This window comes from Catharus ustulatus, chromosome 5 (assembly GCF_009819885.2).
Source record: "Catharus ustulatus isolate bCatUst1 chromosome 5, bCatUst1.pri.v2, whole genome shotgun sequence".
Classification (NCBI taxonomy): Eukaryota; Metazoa; Chordata; class Aves; order Passeriformes; family Turdidae; genus Catharus; species Catharus ustulatus.
The window spans coordinates 11,916,928-11,934,691 of record NC_046225.1 but is presented as its reverse complement, the minus strand read 5'-3'; the positions used below and the strand labels follow the sequence as shown (position 1 = coordinate 11,934,691).

Genomic DNA, 17,764 nt, shown 5'->3' with positions numbered 1-17,764 from the left:
AGATACCTCTGACGAAAGGAAAAAACTCAATCCCATAGCTAAGAGAGCCCCAAAAGAGCTCCTGGATACCCTGGTTATTTAACTGGCTGCCTGCTGCTGGCCATTTGGAAGCCTCTGGGAAGCAGAGGTGCCTTCTTCACTCTAGATCTCTGCACTCAGCAAAAAGAATGCTTCTCCCAGGACTCCTTACTGCATTTTGTGCACACACACACACACACTGATTCCAGCCAAACACATGCAGCTCCCACTTCCAGCAGCTCACCACTCTGGCACAGGAGACATTCTGGACTATACATTAAGGGATGGCATAGAAGTTTTGATCTGAGCTTCACAATTTGTTTGGAGTTTCTCCTCCTAACAGAGACACTCCAATCGTGTAACAGAAAATGCTTTCATGATACACCATCATAATCTTTGCTTGAGGCAGTAACAGAAAAAGCACTCAATCACACTTAAGTGAGTGGATTCAGAGTCTGAAAGAAGTTATTAATTGATCACTTAAAACATCTGCAGGTAAGGATTATGTTTGAGAAAAAAGAAAAATGTTAGAAAGGCACTTCTGATAATGTTTTAGTTTTCCTAACAGCAACAGTGCCCCTTCTCAGAGAAAAGTTTCAGAGTGAGCCAAGGCTTACTATATCTGCCACTGAAAATATTTTCCAAGATTCTTTAGAAAATGATTTTTTTCTTGCACTTTTTTTTATTCCAATCAAAGTTTGTCTTTCTGTGACCTGCAGAGTTACTAAGCTAGTAGAATTGCTGGAAAACAAGCTGTACCATCAAGAGCTGACACTCCAGAAGACATAAAACTAGATAAGTCAAGGAAGCCACAGCAGACTTTGTATATGAACATGAAAAGAAGAAGGTGGCATTAACCAGGAATCTAAAGAGGTAAACTGCAAAAGTAGAAAGAGATGGCATCGCAACTGCTCAGCCTCTTGAATACAGGAAAACAAGAATGCCTTTACATGGAATGCAAGGAAAAATCCCCTTATAAGAGAGATAGGATGAGACCTGACTGATCAAGAAAAATCAGTTTTGTTTGGGTTACATTATCCCAGTTCATTGATGACTAATAATAGTTATTATGGTCTGCAAAAAATAAAGTGAAAGAGCAGAAAAAACATCTGCTTTCTTTAATATGCCAAGCTATGAACCAGATTTTAGAGACTGAAAACCCAAGTGACAACATCTGGTAACGACTCGTATTTGTGGCACAAAGGACAGCTCCAAGAATTCCACAAGCTCAAGGCAGGTAGAGCTTTTGAAGACAGTGATGTTAGAACTAAACAAGGAAACTGGGGGGAAGAGGAAAGAGGAAGAAAACAACCAGAAGTGGGACTGAAAAACAAAACATCTGGCAAATGCATAAGAATGTGCTTTTGGCACTAAGTTCACTTCAGCAAAGAAGGGTACAAAAGTCTCTAGGAGTCAGAGAAAAGAGTCCATAAACAAAACTAGACGGATTCTGCAAAGAATAGCAAAGAGACATGGGGGACCTGGGGAGGGAAAAGCTACTACAAAAAAGGGGGAAAACTGAGGAACGGAGTAGCCAAGATGCATTCACACAAATATAAATCACAGAAACCATCAATCTGTTCAATAATATAAATGTTACCTGAGATTACTTAGGGAAGAGGTGATTTTGATGGAGCAAAAAGAAAACTTGGGGTTACTGATTTGGTTTTCAGAATGCTTCAGCACATGAGCTGAATGAAGGACAGACAGAACAAGTGGTGCAAAGAGATGAAGTAACTTCAACTAGGCTTCAGCAGAGTCCAGTCTCAGCAGAGGAAGAGCTGAGAATTAGGACAAAGCCAGCAAGCGGCATAAAGAGAGTGGGGGGATGTGTATTAAGAAAGAAAACATAAAAGAGAAAAGGTAGAACCAATGGGGAAATTAAAATTTAACTTTTTTTAATCTCAGAAGTCTATTTGAAGTATTTCCTTAGACTGCTGTGCATGCATTGATGCACCAGGTTTACTTAAACCCTGCAGTATCACCAACTGCAATTTCTACAGACATAATGTTTCTGCCAGTAGTTACCACAAAGGCTAAGAAAAAATTCTTCTCCCCCTGCAGATCACAGTTAAGTGCTGAAGAAGCTCAAGGGGCAGCCTTCTATTTCCTAGAAGCATCAGCCTCATGTAACCACCAGAGGGAGATTTCCAAAACATAACTGCATCAAAATAACCTTCACAGGCTCAAGGCAAGATTAAGATTCTATTGTGCTAATTTGTAGAAACAAATCAAGAAAGTTCATAACTAAAAGGCACATAATCCAAGAAGATAAATTAAAGAGGAGGCACATGAACTGAGCTTACTTCTCCCAAACTCACACAACAGGTTACCAGCAGAAATAAGACCTAGGGCAACAGAACGGCATTCAAGTGATCCATCCACTAAAGAACACTACCTAGTAGACTGAAAAATCTAGTAGTACTATGTCTTGATTAGGATTAATTTTTCTACACAGCACTGTTGTACTTTAAGCTCAACTGGCACCTAAGCACCACACCAGCTCATTGCTCTCAGGTGGAACACGACAGAGAAACAGCAGGGTAAAAGGCAGAAAACTCATGAGTTGAGATAAAGACAGTTTAATAGGGAAAGCAAAACCCATGCAAGCAAGCAAGCACAAGGAATTAATTCACTGCTTTCTGGACAAGCAGGTGCCCAGCCTCCTCCAGGAGAGCAGGGCCCCATCATGGGTAACAGTGACTTGGGAAGACAAATCACTTTGAACATAACCCCACCTCCTTCTTCTCTTCTTCTCCCTGTTTTTATATGCTGAGCCTGACACTGTATGTAGGGGATATCCACTGGGTCAGCTAGGGTCACTGTGTCTCCTCCCAGTTCCATTTGCACTCCCAGCCTCTTCATTGGTGGAGTGGGGTGAGGAGCAGAAAAGGCTTTTCCTCTGGGTAAGCACTGCTCAGCAATAACTAAAACCTCCCCATATTATCAGTATTATTTCCAGCACAAATCCAAAACAAAGCCCACACTAGCTACTACAAAGAAAATTAACTCTATCCCAGCAAAACCAGCACAAGCATGCAAGCAGCTCAGTGTCTAACACCTTCATAAGTCATACTTTCAACAAAAAAATCCTTTTAGTTTTTGGATTATTCCAGTTCTCTGGAGTAGCATATACAAGCACAAATCCATCACCCAAGAAGTATGAAGTAAAAGCACACAGCAGGGGAAAGAAAAAAAAAGAAAGCTAGATCTGTACTTACTGGTCTTTCACGACCTTAAAACTACAATCAAAATTATTATTCACAATAACCTGGCAGGATAACTGAGTGATACACGACATCAAGAGGATTTAGTTCCTATTAATTCCAGTGACAGCTGTCATAGTTCTGCCTCCAAACAAAATCTCAGTGCCTGAGTACAAGGGAATAGTGAAATATGAATGCCACAGTAAAAGTGGCTATTATACCTTCCCTACAGATAGCTTGTTCAAAATCTCCCTTGTCCAAGAAGGGGGATTCAGACTCAATACATAGAAAAAGGCCTATAAGGGTGATAAGAACATAGAGAATATATCACATGAGAAATTAAAATTGTTCAACTCATGTAGCCTAGAAAAACCAAGTTAACAGGACATATGATTGCTATCTCTAAATATGCAGCAGTACAATAAATGCAAAGAAGGGACAAGATCTATTTAGACTCAAGGACAGTGCTGTCACACAAAAAAGTGGGTACAAACTTGCTTGCTCCCAAAGTCCAGGTTGGAAATCAGATGACTAATAGCAGTGAGCACTGCAGAAAAACTGTCAGTCTACATTCATCTGTGGATTGTACTTGAGAAAAAGTGAAAGAAAAGGTAAGTTTATCCCCTAACACAACACTGTGTCAGGACAAAGAAAAAATCGAAAGGATGCCAATGGGAGAAAACTTGTGCTAGAACCAAAAGGTTTTGGGAATACACAATACGAGCAGGCAATTCAAATAAAGGACACACTTGTTGCAAATTGCCCAGCTTACCCTGTTGAACACCGGTAACATCATGTAAAGTTTTTCTTCCTGCTCTTTCTGGGTCATGTGCCGTGGAGGGTGGCAGAGCTCGGTGAAGAGGCGCCGCAGATGCATCAGGCCCAGCGCGTTGTCCTGGGGGCTGCACTCCTCCTGCCGGGGCCGGCCCATGATCCTCTTCACCATATTCATCTTGGCTGGCTTCTGGAAGCTCCCTTGTATCCTGCTCAGAAAGGAAAAGGAACTTGCTGAGCACAAGGGACCGGGGCATTATTCCATCAAAGCCTTTAAATACATAGCACCCTCTCTCACACAAGTACCACGCTGCAGTTTAAGAGCGTTAGCTAATTTTATGTGCCAGGCATTGATTAGGATGTGCCTGGAGGATTTAAAGCCAACAATCTGAAAAACATCTGATATTCTCCAGCAGAAAGCATGGCTGGCCAGGCTTTGAACACTGCAAAACACTTTGGTACCTTTTATTGGATGAGTTTTACAATCCTTTGGTGCACATCCCACAGCACTTACAACAGTGTTATCTACATAATGCAAAGCATTCTCCAATTAATTCTAGGATAAAAACAGTACTTTAAAATCTAATCACACAAGACCTTCCAACTCTCTCAGACATTGGCTTTATCATACAGAGAAGCATAGTTTTTTTCCTGACTTTCCTATGGCAAAAAGACAAAGCTATCCAGTGGAGGTATCACTCATCTCACTCCCCAGGCACTGGCTCTGCAGAGTAACACCTCAGTCTTCAAAACAGCATGGACCAATTCCTCCAACCATGTGAAATATCAGGCAGGACCTTGCATGAGAGGTGTGAGGGTCAGAGCAGAGAAATCCCTAAAAACTGATGTAGCCAATTGGACATTGCAGCAAATGGGACTAATCTCACAACCATGTTCACATTAGGGAAGGAATAAGGGGAATATATGGAAAACATTTCTGCTCCATATATAAAGACCACCAACAATGAAATACTCCACAGAATTGCAATGCCTACATCTCACTGCTTAAACACAGCCAAAAAACCAAAGGTCAGTAACAGCTGTAAAAATTATTCAAGAGTAGAAAATGCCTTGCAGCAAGAAACTTAAAGAACTTAATTATTTAAATTACCAGAAAGAAAGGTTACCATGGAGGGTCAATTAATAAAAGGAGAAGTGATGATTCCAAAGGTGCTTTAACTAGAGTAACAAAGGGAAAATAGATATTACTGAAGAACTCTAACCCAAAGATTAAGTTGTGATGAAAGACTGTAGCTGGATGCTAAAACCAGGAAAATAACAACAATAACAAACTAGGGCTATGCTTGTAAAAGTGAAGGCAATTAACTACCAATAAGAAACATTAATAAAAGAAAAATACTCTCTCTATAATGCAAGAAAGAGATACCTTTCTGGAACGTGTTCATAAAACACATTCATAAAGCATTTTACTAACACATAGTAAAACATTAGGAACTAATGCTGATGAACATTTTGGTTCCATGAAAAAATAATTCAGAAAAGAGAAGTCATCAAAAAAGCTAAGCTAAGTTACAAGCCAGTAACTGTCAGTCCATGCTGGAAATGTGCACTGGTTTTTCCCAGCTGAAGGAAAATTAGATAGAATTGAATGTTGTCTTTTGGCATATCATCCCTAAGAAATAACATAGCAAAGATTTTGAATCACCATTAATCACACAGCTAAAAATAAAACAACACTGTTTCCTCCAGAAACCCTTGGCTTTTCCCAAATTCCTCAGTTTGGGGATGTTACTCTTGCTGTAACAGGTAAACTAACAGAATACCTCATCTGAGCTCAAAGACCCAAACCTTCACTGCCTAAGCAGCAGGAAAAAAGTCTGCATCTTCTTTTTAATGAAATCTTTTAATTACAATATTTTAAAATTCTTTTTATGATTCACAAAATGCTGAGAACTTATATATCCACCCAAAATTCATACTGCCATCAAATCCATGACTGCTGTGGACTTTTGCTCATGTGATCAATTTTTTTTTTAATTCTATTGCTTTATTCAGCCTAAGCACACACCTAAAACGTAAATTTAGACTGGTTCAGTCACACACTTGTAATTAACAGACCTGACAATTTTTGTATAGTCAGAGAGGTCCAAATAAATATTACACACTGCTTTCCTGGTGTACAGGAGCATACTGGGATGGCATTTCACAGCTGTCATCTATTTACCTCCACCAGGGCAGTTAACCCCAAGGAATGACAAACACAGAACAATTAAAAGAGTTCTCACTTCCCCAATACAATCATGGCCCCTCCTATTCCCCATATAAGCAGGTATTCAACCTCAACATAAAAGTCTGGGCAGAGAGGAGAAGAGAAGAGAAAGGATGTAACATATTATAAATAACAAAGGATGTAACATATTATAAATAACATCCCAATTAATTACTTATTTGGGTTTTTTTCCCAGAAGTAACTGAATTCCAAAGCAGATACTACTTCTGGAATTATTCCAGAGTTGTCTCCTACTGTGTTTCTCTCCTATCAGAAAAAACCACTAGTGTGGGCTCCAGGCAACATCACCTGAAATATATTGTATATGAAAGCTGAAAGAATTTCTGTGATTTGTTTTTGCCTGCCAAATCCAGTGATATTATAATAGATTATCTATGGGAAGAGAGCTGTCAGCTCTGGGACCTCCAGCATTAGGCCTAAATCTTAGATATGTGAAAGTAAACAGTCAAAGAACAAATTGCTACTTTGTCCTGTACAAATATTTTGACTGAGGTTTTCTTTGTTTAGAATTAGGCCAGTAGAAGAGAAAGCAGTACACCTGAACCTTTTACTATGAACAAAAATATCTAGAAAAAAAGGGTCTTCCTACTCTACTAAGTGAAAGCATCTGCACAATCCTCAGTCAGCTACAACCACCACATGTGACTTGAATTCAGCATTAAGACTTGGCAGACCTCTTAAATGTCAAAAATGAAAATATTCCAGTATTTTCAGTAACAGTCATTTCACCTGCTCACAACTGCTTGTTTATAGCACATGACAATCAAGCACCCTGCACAGTAATGAAGAGAAGCAAACTCAAAAGTTGGGGAACACCTGTCTTGTAAATGACTGTAGAGTTTGAATTTGGCCTGGCTCTGCGCATGCATGGAAGTAGAGTCTTAAATTGCACACACTTCCTACAGTCCCCAAAGAGCCTCCTGCCACTCTCAGCAGATGCTTCAGCAGCAGCTGGTCAGTATTTTGTCACTTCATCCCTCTGAGCATGATGCTACACCTTGGTTCCTACAACCTGGACTGAAAGGCTAAATCCACACAATGAACAAACACAACAATGCTGAAATTGATGTCTAATAATATGATATCTATTTGAAGATACTTTGAAGAGCAGCTAATCCTACAATCTTGTAATGCTTGAATCTTTCTGCTTGCTTGCATTGTGTCCCTTAGAGACCAGCTGATGTCCTTCTCCTCTCAGCTTGTGATCTCAGAGCTAAACATCCAGTACACAAAGGATGCAATTAGAGGGAGCTCCAAAAACCTCAAGAGGAGTTTTGTGGAAGTGGCAAGGACAGAAACCTGTTCTCAGCACAGGAGTCTCTTCCCTGCCTCACATTCCCTCTTCTGGTATGTACATCCCACTGCTGCCCCACACACATTCTTTACTACACAGCCCTGATGAGCTTCTCCCCCCAGCTGGTGCAAGCAGGCACACTCTCCATAGGGAACCTGTGAGTTGGACATTCCAGCTGCTGGGTGTTTGGCTTTTTTAAGCTGAGGAAGAAGTTAGATGCTATCCTGAAAAAGCAAACTAAGCAAGTGGAAATTCTATGACACAGTCTCACCATGACATGGTTTATCAGGAGGGTTGAAGCATTTCAGCCTATTGTATGCACCTTCTGCTACTAGAGCAAAAAATGTGAACTAATGGCAGTTGCAGAGCATCATATTCTGTACAGACCAAAACTAAAATAGGACACTTGATGAGTAGATTACAAACATGCACAATAAAACCACTGCTCTTGTAATAAACATTACAGTTTTCTCTTACTGGTGGAAGCAGAAGAATCTCCATATGAGAGAAATGAAGCAAGCAGTGAAAGCACAGCATAAGCATCCTCACTTTAAGAACAGCCCTTTGTTTATTTCCAAAGGCTGTCAGATGGCTGCACATTTCCCCATTAGCATAAGCGAGGCTAACCCATTTGAGCAGCTCTGATACAAAGCCATTCACCAAGGTTCTTCACTTTTCTGTTAAATTTATTTTATATGGGAATCCCACAAGATGAATCCATGAGATTCTCCAGAAGTTTTACTGGAGTTAGTGTAAGAGCCAACTTATATCCTTCAAAATATTTTAAAGTGTTTTCTAGTGCTAGTGGAAGTTTTGGAAAAACGATCACAATTACGTTACAGAAAATACCAACAACTTACAAAGCTCAAACACAGACACTGCAAGAAAAACACAACACATACACATAATCATTAATACAAGTTAGGGTATGATAATGTATGGGTAATACTACTACAGCTATCAAAACATTTGTGAAGAAAAAAACGTAGATAGACAGAAGCTGCATGAGACACACTCATTTTCACAATAGCTATTACAGGTCCGAGCTGTGCATCTAGTTCCAAAAGGATGTTACTTAAATAAGCAGCTAGGTAATTATCTGCTTAGTAATTACAGTCACAAGTGTTTCTCCAGGCACTATATTGGTATTGCATCAGCAGCTTAGCACTGCAACAGGAATCAACTTCTTTCTTTGCAGATTATAATGGGACACCAGTACACACCTCCACTCCAGCTATCTCAGGAAAATGAAATTTAAGTCTTCTTGCTATAATCAATCACAGAAGCTCATTAGGATCATTAAATTCCACACCTGTTAGTTCCCTCCCCACTAGGTCTGTTAGTACTTTGCTGAATTTCAGATTCCCTACCCATGTAGTTAATACTAACATTCTGAAGATGATCACCAATATACACTATTCAAAAGGACATTGTCTGGCCTTCAAAGGAAACAATAAAGAGCTGTTACTGGCTAGATACACATCCATTTGTGCTTAGAACTGAGCAGGAATAAAAAATTCTCTTTGTAGACAAAAACATCAGCAGGAGGGGAAGAGAGGAACACAACTACTTCCTCCCATTCCCTTCCCCCCCACCAGTCCTGCCACCAAACACAAAACAACTACTCACACACAAAGAAAATCAAGCAAACTGTGCTGCTGAAAAGGATGCCATGAGCTCTCCCTGACAGACTGAACTGGCACACATGCCTTTGGGGAATGTTGCCTGCTCCCAGTAAGGGAGAGCCTGAAGCAAACCCCATATTCTGCCCCAGTAATAAAAGTCTATCCCCATACTATGATTTCCTCTTGTTAAACCATCCAGTAATCTGGCTGGAACAGGAACTATTTCACTGAGAAATCCCCCCCAGCAGGAAAACACCACAAACTCCCACTGCACCTTTTGTATTGCTAAGTATCATTAAGGAAGTTAAGAAGGGTGTGCAAGGTCACACTATTATTTCAAGGTCATTTCTTCTGTGTGTGTGGTTTGTTTTTTTCCTCCTTTGCACTGAAATAATTCAAAACTTATCTTGAGGAACCTTATGTTACTATCTAAAAACTTAATCTTGACTTTTTTAGATTAACAGAAGAGCTAACACTGGTCTGTTTCTACAGGTTGAAGAGGTGCTTGAGGTGTCTCAGTTCACAAGGTAGTACCCAAACCTGAGAATTCAATGCAGCTATTTTTTTTCTTTAACACCTCTAAGAAAGAAACAAACAAACAAAATAGCCTTGCTATCCTGATTCAGGACATGTTTTTCCTGTTCTCTGAACTCCAGCCAGATGACAGCTAAAGATACAATTTCTCTGTTATTTGCAATATCAGAAATGCTATTCTTATGCTCAATCTGACCTTAATGCCTTGAAATCTCTGCAAACAAAAATTCCTAATGCTTCAACAAATATGAAGAACTTTAGTAACTGTTTATCGAGAAAGATAAAGATATAAAACATGGACATCAGTCGTCATCTTCCATTTCCCACAAATTATTCATGATAATGACACATAATAGCAAGTGCTGATAGAGTAGATTTCCTGTGGTTTGTACCCTCCTGAAGGTTAATGTTTTATATCCACTGTAAAAGGACAATTAAATAACAGTGATACTTTTGACCTATGCTGTGGGGATGGAGGAGAGCTGTCTTGCTAAAGAGTAATAATGCACATATTCTTACTTAGTAATAACTTAAATGAAAATACCTTTAGTTATATCAACTTTTTCGCTTCATTTTGTTCAAATAGGGAAAATAAAGTACTGCTTTTGCCTTCTGCAAATAGCCTATTCTTTTCCTGACTTACTGTGTAAAGCTTGTTTGTAGAAGATAACTCTGTCACTGCATTTTCTAATGCTTCAATAACCACATTTCCCAAAATTATTTGCACTACTAAAATATTTCCAGGCTACAAACACTTCTCACACCATCTCCAAAAAATAAAGCCTGTAAAACCAAGTATTAAACCCTACCCCAGCTGAAAATAGAGTACAGTACTTCTTCAAACCACAGCTGAAGTTGTACCACTTTTATTCATTATTCATTGCTATTTCTGTGCAAGGAAAGCACAGACTTGGGTACCTTAAGAGCAGTTCCCCCATCCAGACTGTTCTTGGGAATGAAGAACCTGCTTCAACATCACTGTTCAGAGCAATAGCACAGAACAAGAGGTACCTGGCATGAAGAACTACCCATGCACACGTGGAGGCAAAGGATGTGACTGCAATACTGCTCACAGACATCTGAGGATGGTGTACAAAACTCACACCTTGATGAAACAGAGGGAGCTACAAGTTACTTTTACACAGAATAAAGATAAGACAGTGAACAAGGAAGCAAATGTGTGTCACCTTTTCCTATGAGGAACAAATCTGTCCACACTGCATCTAGAATGTGATTTTTGGCTAGATGTTGATAATTCCACTTCCTACATCTTTATTTAGCACTCATTATGATCTGTCATCACCATGAACCCAATTCTCAGTACTGCTTTTCTTTAAGGAGCCTTTAACAAGATTTAAGGACTTCCATTTTCTCTGCTCAGTAATAAAAGTGATAACTAAGCTAAAGAATTGAAAATGCTGAAAAAGCAAACTACCAGAAAGCTCAAATACAGGATATTTAGACTTGGAGACACAATGATTTAAGGTGTCTGCCTTTCTACATTTTACATCTTCATCAACTAAAATGAAAGATGAATTCTTATTTTGTCTTGAACTGTCACATACAATCCTGGGAACCAGAAGGTAAATCTGCTGTTGTAAGCATTTGAATAGGTACATCCACCATTTATTTAAAAGCAGCTTTTGAAAAAGGTCAGGGGAACTGAATGAGTAATTTTGACTTTTCAGAAGCCAAATGGCACATAATGAATATTGCATCCAACTAGGAGAAGCAGAAAACCTCATCTTTGAGGTGTATGTAACAGATGGCTGTTCATCTCTTCACAAAACAAGACCAAAAAATACCATCCAACCAACCCCAAGGCTACTTGAAATTCATATTTGATTGCTGGGTTCTACACACCTTCATCTCCGATTTCAATGCAAAGTCTTAAACCACCTCATCTGCATATAAACACAGGCCTGATCTCCAAAAACCAGTTTAGGTTTGCTAGCCATCAAAGAACGTGGAAAATTCCATACCTCAAATTGTTCTTGCTCCATGGTATCTGCTTAGGTTGGAGAAAAGACAATATTTATACCAGAAAAAGGTTTCCAATTATTTGTGCAAAGCACAAATATATTGCCATTGCAGGGCTGAGGACCAAACAAAACTCTTCATGTGTAAAAGAAGCCTTTCTGCTCTACAAGATGAGGAATGGTCATTCCAGAAAATAAATCAATCTTGGCATGTTTCATTACCCCTAATCATCAGTTACAGTGAAGATCAAAGTACAAGGCTCTGTACAGGTATTATGCTAGAAAGGAAACACCTGCATTAGCACCTTCAGGTGGTTTATTCATAGACATCCAGGCTCCAAGAAACCATTTGCCCATGCTTGTGCAATCATACCACTGAGGCATTTTTTCCACTCCTCTGACCTGTCCCAGTATGGTCTCAAAGCCAGCAATCCAGCTCTGAGTGCCATGAGCTCTGGACATACAATTACTCCTCTACTCAAGGAATTCAAAGAACATTTTTTACCAGAATAATATGCTAACCGAGGAGACAAAAATATGTGTAACACAAAAATCCTGACAGGCAGAAGCAAAGTCCAACTCGGCTGGAGCAGACACAAAACCTGACAAAAATAGAGACATATCTCACCACTGTATATTTTTGAAACACTTATTTATAGAAAAATTTTGCCTAGTAAGTTAACAGGTTTTGGACTGAGGGAACAGAAATTCTGTTCTTCAGTGTAACCAGTATGAATACATTATAAACCCAGCAGATTACTTTTGGAACCTAAAATTTGTCAGATTAGTGTTAATCTGGAACTTTGTAACTGGACATTTGAGGTGGGAATGATCCCAAATCACACCTGCTGGTTGGCAAGACAGTAGCTAAGCAAATTCATTTTCTCCTGCAAACCTCAATACGGCTATAAACACCTGGAGCTGAAAAACACATTGAGGAAAAGTAAATACTGAAAGATCATTTTGGTTTTAAAAATATGCTGGCAGAGTTGAAACATCTCAAACATTTGCACCTCAGCAAAATCATCTGAAATGGAGGAATCAATTGGAACATTTTACTGAAGCTTATAAACCAACTAACTTATGCAGCATCAGGAAAAATATGCAGAACACCAAGAAGATAAGGTAACAACTGCTTAAAAAACTCAAACCAAAACAGAACAAACTATTTGCTTCCTCAATATTCTTGGAGAGCAACTTGCAATTGAATTCTTGACAGGTTCCGTGGCAAAATATCTTGAGCATCTCTGAATGCTGATTTTCTTCTTTTCTTTTTGTTTTGTTCTCAAAAGGCCTAAATAAACTGATTTGCATTAATTGGACAAACAGAATACTAGTTACAGCTCATTGGGAATAGACCAGAACTAAAATTTTAGCTTGATAACCTGAACTGCATGGCAATGACTAAACCATGAAATTCAGAAGAGAAAATTCTGCTAAGAACCCCCTAGAAAATAAAAAAGGGGCAAGAGGATGAGAGGGGAGGGGACACACACAGAAAAACAAACAAAAAAGGAAAATAATCTGGGATCTGAAGAGACAAGCATGTGCTTGGTTGGCATGCAGACACTAACAAATGCAAAGAAATAAAAACACAGTCCTGGAGAGTGGCTCTTACATTTGTAGTAAACAAGCAAAGCAAAAAAGCCTTCCTAGGAAAGTTACTGCATTTGAATGATAGTGAAACAATGAGTCATCATCAAGAATAGGGAAGAATTCTTTGGTCTATTCACCTTTCCATGTAATGGGGAGTGGGAGGGTTCAATGGGGAAAGAAACCAGCAAAACAGGAACAGGAGATCCTCACAGTAAGGCCATGCAGGAAGCAAGTAGCCGCAAACAGGGCAAGTTCAGTAATGGCAATAGTGACTCTAAGCACGATTCTCATATTTAGCTAAAAAAGTCACCAAATTTTTTTGGTGGTAGTGGGTTTTCTTCTCAACAGCAATTTAAAGCAAAAGCTTTCTGCAGCCATGTAAACCAGCCATTTATACACCGAAAAGAAAACATTTCTTCTGTCTTTAGGAAATTTGCATATGAAGGAGCAGTAAGTAGAAGCCCATTACCTGTAAAATTTGTCTCCATAGAGCCACCCTTGTTTCTAACAACACGGATAAGAAAAACAACAAAATGATCCTACCAGCACATGTTTGGCTGATGTAATAAAATTCCTCTCTCTGCTACCATCGAGGCAGAAAGATTGTAACAAAAACAGCAGCCTATCTGCATTTAAATCAGCATTAAAGCCTGGGCACAAATGAGTGTTTATTTCTGAAGCAATAGGAAGTAAATAAGGGTGAAAAATCCCAATGTTTTAAGCTGCATGTTCATAGTATTCCTAAGTGTAAAACAATATACGACAGCCTAAGACCTTATCATTAGCAATTCAGTCCAGAGATTAATGGAAAGGCAGCAGAAGTATGTGTATACACCTATCTAGTGCCTGAAATCAGGATGGTCCAAAGGCATGCACTGAGCTCCACTGGAATCAAGTTCTGAATACCATACAGTACAGAACTGAAGGACCACTTAGGTTGGAAAAGACCCTTAAGATCATCAAGTCCAACCTCTAATCCAGCACTTCCAAGTCCACCACTAAACCATGTTCCCAACTGCCTCATCTGCACCTCTTTTAAATACCTCCAGGGATGGTGACTGGAGTAGCCTCCTCTCTGGGCAGCCTCTCTCAAGGCTTGATAATCCCCCCTGTGAAGAACCTTTTCCTAATATCCAGTCAAAGCCTGCCTTGGCACAACCTGAGGACATTTGATGGCTGGGGCCAATGGAATCCTGGGGTGCATCCAGCAGACTGGGGGAGGTGATCCTGCCCCTCTATTCAGCATTAGGGAGGCCACATGTGGAGGGCTGTGTTCAGTTCTGGCCTCCTTAGGACAAGACAGACAAGGAGCTACTGGAGAGGGTGCAGAGGAGAGACAAAGATAACAAGAGATCTGGATCATCCCTCATGTGAGGAGGGACTGTGGAACCTGGATCTGTTTAGTCTGGAGAAAAGACTGAAGGGGATCTCATTAATGCCCACAAATATCACAAAGGTGGGTGCCCAGAGAATGGTGCCAGACTCTGGCAGTGCACAGCGACAGGACGTGGAACAATGGCCATAAACTAAACCACAAGAAGTTCCACCTCAACATGAAGGAAGAATTTCTTCACACTGAGGGTGACAGACCCATGGAACAGGCTGCCTAGGAAGGTTGTGGGGTCTCCTTCTCTGCTGGCATTCTAAATCCACCTGGATATGCTCTTGTGTCACCTGCCCCAGGTGACCCTGCCTTGGCAGGGGGGTTGGACTGGATGATCTCCAGAGGTGCCTTCCAACCCTAATGATTCTGTGATTCTTCTCATCCTGTTTCTTGGGACAAGAGGCTGACACCTACCTCACTTGTACCTCCTTTCAGGTAGTTGCAGAGAGCAATAATGTCCTCTCCAAGCCTCTTTTTCCCCCTGGCTAAACAATCCCACTTCCCTCAGCTGCTCCTCAAAAGAGGTACCACCACTGGGAAAAACATTAAAGATTCCTATAATTTTACTCAATAAGTATTGTAACAATGGGAGAAAAGTACTGTCTTTTCTCCTCACGTCCCCTCTCTTCGGCTTCTCCTTCCCCTGACCCCTCTCTGCTGGGTGGCAGAAGATCCTCTGCCACAAACTGCAGATAAAAGCAATTCAACCCCTCTCAGTCTCATCTTCAGTCTACAAACACCTGAGGATTGCAGGTAGAGCTAGATTATGTCTTGGGCTCCCAGCCTGGTTTTGGATCTAGCTCCACCAGGCTGCACATGGAAACACTTCTCAGGAGCCTTACATGGAGCAAAGACAAAGGAGCTGATTGTGAATCTCTCCTTACAGAAAACAGCCCTAGCTCCCCAGTAACACAAGAGACTGCTGCTCCCAGAACACTGTCCTGCAGAGAAAGCCTGGGACAGATCCAAGGCAGGACTGAGCTGTTTGCATTCAGAAATACCCCATCAGAGCTACAAGGTTTCCATGCCCAGCAGTGAATGTGTCAGATAAAGAATTAAAAGGGAAAAAATAAGAGACGGGCAAGACAAAACATCCACAACAAAATAAACACTTAACAAGAAAAAACACAAACTTACAAAGCAGACTAAAACTGCAGACTTTTAAAGCAATATTAATTACTCAAATGAATGGATTCTTCCCGCTCTCCAGGGAATTTTTTTTCAATGGCATACTTATGAAATTACGAAAGTGGGTGTAGATACTCTTGTTTATTAAAGTTGGTGTCTCTCATAAAGGGAAAAAGCTGCAACATTTTAGAAAACCCATACTTATTTTGCTTATTTTTCACTGCCAATAAAGACGTTGGTATATTTACTATTTACCATAACTACTTCCAAAACTATTTTTGTTTTTCTCTTCATTACTCATGTTCTAGCCCTGCTTGGCAATAGTTCCAAAATAAAAGCTGAATTTCACAGTGAATAAATGATTCCTCAACACCAGTTTGCAGTGTATTACAAGATTAAGTAGGACAGGCAGAAATCCTCCCAAAAGTGAGTTTTGCTTATTCAAAGTGAAAAAAATGAAGCACTCAAGAGCCATGGAAAACACTGTCTTAATACTGTTTTCTCCAACTTTGTCAGATTTCTTAGAACATGTGTAACATAACTGAACAACAAGCTTGCCTCACAGCACAACCACTGCACTCAAGGCTCTTATTAGCTGTATTTTGAAAACTACCCATGTGACAAACTAAAACCAATTATTTTCTTCCTTAGCTGGGATGATAAATGTAAACTACCTACTTCTGACTCATTTTTCTAGAGCCAACAGCCTAAACACAGAAAATTATGCAGTGGTACATTACTCATTCAAAAATATCACTAGATTTTTACTAAATCTCTGATCAATCTCAGCTTTGGTTCAGTTTCTCCTGTAACAGCAAGTCTTACAACAAGAGATACAACTTCACAAGTGCTAGTCACGGAATTAAATTTTAGTCTGGGCGAGGGGGGAAATTATCATGCAAAGAAGTAAGAGTAGCTAGGATTCATTTAGATCTCATCCTACCTTGAATTCTTGAAGTTCAGTGCCAGCATCTTAGTTTTCAAGCCTTCCCCTTGTAAGACACTGGAGACAGAAGACAGACTCCCGTGCCTCCAAGGCACTGCCAGCCCTTGGTCAGTAAACATCCCTGCAGCAGTCAGGCGGCTCTGCCGAGCTTTGCGCCGCCAGCCCCCCGTGCCGGCTGTACCAGCACCCAGGCTGGAGGGATTGTGAGCCAGGAGCAGCTGCTCCCTCCAAGGGAAGGGATCCCTCCTCCTTGCAATGCACAGGCCCCAGTCACTGATACAGCTGCTTCACAAAGAATAAATCAAAATCACACAAGCGCCGGATCAAGATGAAAAACTGCGCGCTCGAGCAGAACGACATCTGGTCGGCAGCACAGTCACGGCAAAGGAGAATGATGTATCATGGCTTACAAATTAATTTGCGAGATGACATTTTCCTGCTTCTCTTATCTCACAGGAAAGTAAATACGTTTCAATTTTGGTTACTGTAGAACTAATTCTGGGAAAAAATAAAATGAAGGACAAGAGACACTATTAGAATCTAGATCAGATGCAATGTGGATTTTCTTGATGAACTCTTCTGCTTTTAGGAGTTTCTTGTTTTGTTGTTTTGTTTTTAACACTGTTTACTATTCTAGCTTGCAATGCTACTTTCATGCACAGCATCATAGAATCTAGAACTGCCAGGTGCTTTGTTTCAATAACAAAATCTATTCAGAAGTGGTGGTAATTTCCAAGGAAATCCATGATGTTAACTAAACTTGCGTGTTACGTCTCACCGTTACACTTGCCCCTTCCCCTAGTAATAACCAAGCATAAAGAAAACAAATCATGATTGAAGCCGCAGTTCTCTGAAAAGAATTCTCCCAGAATGATACTTAAATGACTACAGTGGCACTGCTTTCCAACTAAATTTATCCCAGAAGAGAACATCCACTTAGTAAAAGCACAGCTACTGACATGGAGTTTATTCACATTTTTCTCTTGGATTCACCTGCACATACACACAATACTCACACTAAGGAAATAC

The 17,764-nt window shown here is 40.1% G+C and overlaps 1 protein-coding gene across 8 annotated transcripts in view; it reads right to left on the bottom strand.

Annotated features, from left to right (window-relative positions):
• Positions 1 to 17,764, bottom strand: part of WDFY3 (WD repeat and FYVE domain containing 3) — a 150,979-nt gene that overhangs the window by 96,470 nt on the left and 36,745 nt on the right. For 7 of the 8 annotated variants that reach the window (XM_033059616.2, XM_033059619.2, XM_033059618.2 and 4 more), the window contains exons 1-2: positions 16,733 to 16,900; positions 3,997 to 4,207 (exon numbers count right to left, since the gene is read on the bottom strand). In XM_033059616.2, coding sequence (XP_032915507.1) covers positions 3,997 to 4,207; positions 16,733 to 16,854 — 333 coding nt within the window. In that variant the 5' untranslated portion in view covers positions 16,855 to 16,900. Of the gene's footprint in view, positions 1 to 3,996; positions 4,208 to 16,732; positions 16,901 to 17,764 lie in introns of those variants that run through there. The other variant, XM_033059623.2, reaches the window with a different exon arrangement.